We start from the raw sequence: 1,853 nt of genomic DNA on the forward strand, positions 1-1,853 counted from the left end.
GGGGGGGGTTTGAAGCAGTAGGAGAAAAAAAGAAGAGGAAATTGAGTTTAAAGACGTAGAGAAGTGAAGTGCAGAGCCAGTGGAAAGAGTTGAAGCGGGTGATTGATGGATCGATAAACAGACAATGGACCGGCAGTCAAAGAGATAATTATATAATATTGATGGAGCAGGAAAAGTCGACGGACGGACTGACGGGCAAAAACAAAGACAGATATTGCCATCCACTGATGAAAGGTGTATTTTTTTTTAAAAAGTCAGTTTCATTTTGTTGCTGTAACGATCAAAACGTGTATTACCTGAAAGCTGTGAAGGCGACGCATAGGTTCATGGAGAAGGGATACACCTCTCGACCAAAGACCCACAACTGAGCGGGCAGTATCACCCCTGTGAGGATGGGGGTGGGGGTGGGGATGAGTAGAATCTTTCTTTAGCAGCCATCTTTTCACATGTAGCTTGAATTTGAAATGAGATTCAAAGGTGCGATTTCCTCTGAAGATTCATAAGTTTTGGCTAAAATGATTGATGATCCACATACTTTTTTTGTGTGTTTTATTTAATTTTCGTAGTGCAAACAAAATGTTATGCAGGGTCAGAATATGTGTTGTCTGCTCCTTCTATTTCGGTGTCGATGTTGTTTTGATGTTGTTGCAATGTTTGACTAAGTATCAATCCTCATGGAGTATGGCTGAATAACAGAATTTAATTTCCCATGAGCCAGATTTGAAATTAAAATAAACCACCCCAAAAAATTGCGTAGGTGGTTTAGTGGTTAGGGTGTTTGACTCGCAACCGAAAGGTCAGGGGTGCGAACGTCGCCAGAGACCTGTCGTTGCGTCCTTGGAAAAAGCATTTTTCATGAATTTTCCTCTCTGCACCCAGGTTGGAATGGATACCTTGTTATAGACGGGAAAAGATCGTGTCGGTTTGCTAGTGTTTGAGTACTCAATAGGCTGCTTGCACCGTATCCGTCCAGAGAAGCTAAGAATGTTTCTTTATGTTTTAAGGTCTGCTAGGGTAATAATATAAGTTGTGAAACACATAGAGCTTGCTGTTAAGTGAGAATATACGTTATACAAATGCTATTTTATTAAACAGTGGCGTTCAATAAAAACTTTAAAATGTATTCACCTATTCATTTTGTAAAAGCCTTGCACTACCCACTCATGCAACAAACCATTTTCTAGCTAAAAGTATCTGACATCTACTATGAGGGTCACCCTCGATACGGCCACTCAACATGAGCTTTTGAGGATCAGCCTTGATAAAATGTTGTAAAAATCAGAAAAACGTAAAATTGTGTTTTGTGTTTGTATTGGGGAGCATCAACACAAGTGGAATGGATATGTATTGCGTATCATTATATGAACAGAGAATGTACAGTAAATGTACAGTATTTTACTTAGGTCGTTCAAAAAGGTTTGCCTCCTCTCCAATAACTTCTAAACTATTCAAGATATCTTCATGAAATTTGTACACAATTGACTTTCAATATGTATATTCTCAAACCCAGAAAACAGAATTATGCTATGATGTCACACCTTTATGCTATTGCTGTTTACATCAAGGAAGCTAAGGTACATTGTCGCCGAGAAAATGACGTCCATCAAACCTATGAATGTGCGCTTAAAGCAAAGAGCTGTTATTGAGTTCTTTACTGCAGAGGGAGCTGCACCCATTGATATTCACAAGCGAATGAAGCTTGTCTATGGCAAAGCATGTGTAGATGTAAGTACTATTCGAAGATGGGCAAAGGGGTTCGCTGAAAACCAGTCCACCAGAGACACATTTCCATAATCAAGCTCATTGTGGTCGTCCCAACTCTGCCAGTGATGTTCAATACCAGGAGAGAGTGG

At 39.8% G+C, this 1,853-nt stretch overlaps 1 protein-coding gene across 4 annotated transcripts in view; it reads right to left on the reverse strand.

The window, feature by feature from the left end:
• Positions 1–1,853, reverse strand: part of LOC101858118 (melatonin receptor type 1A) — a 26,380-nt gene that overhangs the window by 4,000 nt on the left and 20,527 nt on the right. For all 4 annotated transcript variants that reach the window (XM_035970904.1, XM_005102716.3, XM_035970903.1 and 1 more), the window contains exon 3: positions 297–384. In XM_035970904.1, the coding sequence (XP_035826797.1) occupies positions 297–384 (88 nt within the window). The remainder of the gene's footprint in view (positions 1–296; positions 385–1,853) is intronic.

This window comes from Aplysia californica, unplaced genomic scaffold (assembly GCF_000002075.1).
Source record: "Aplysia californica isolate F4 #8 unplaced genomic scaffold, AplCal3.0 scaffold00336, whole genome shotgun sequence".
Lineage (NCBI taxonomy): Eukaryota > Metazoa > Mollusca > Gastropoda > Aplysiida > Aplysiidae > Aplysia > Aplysia californica.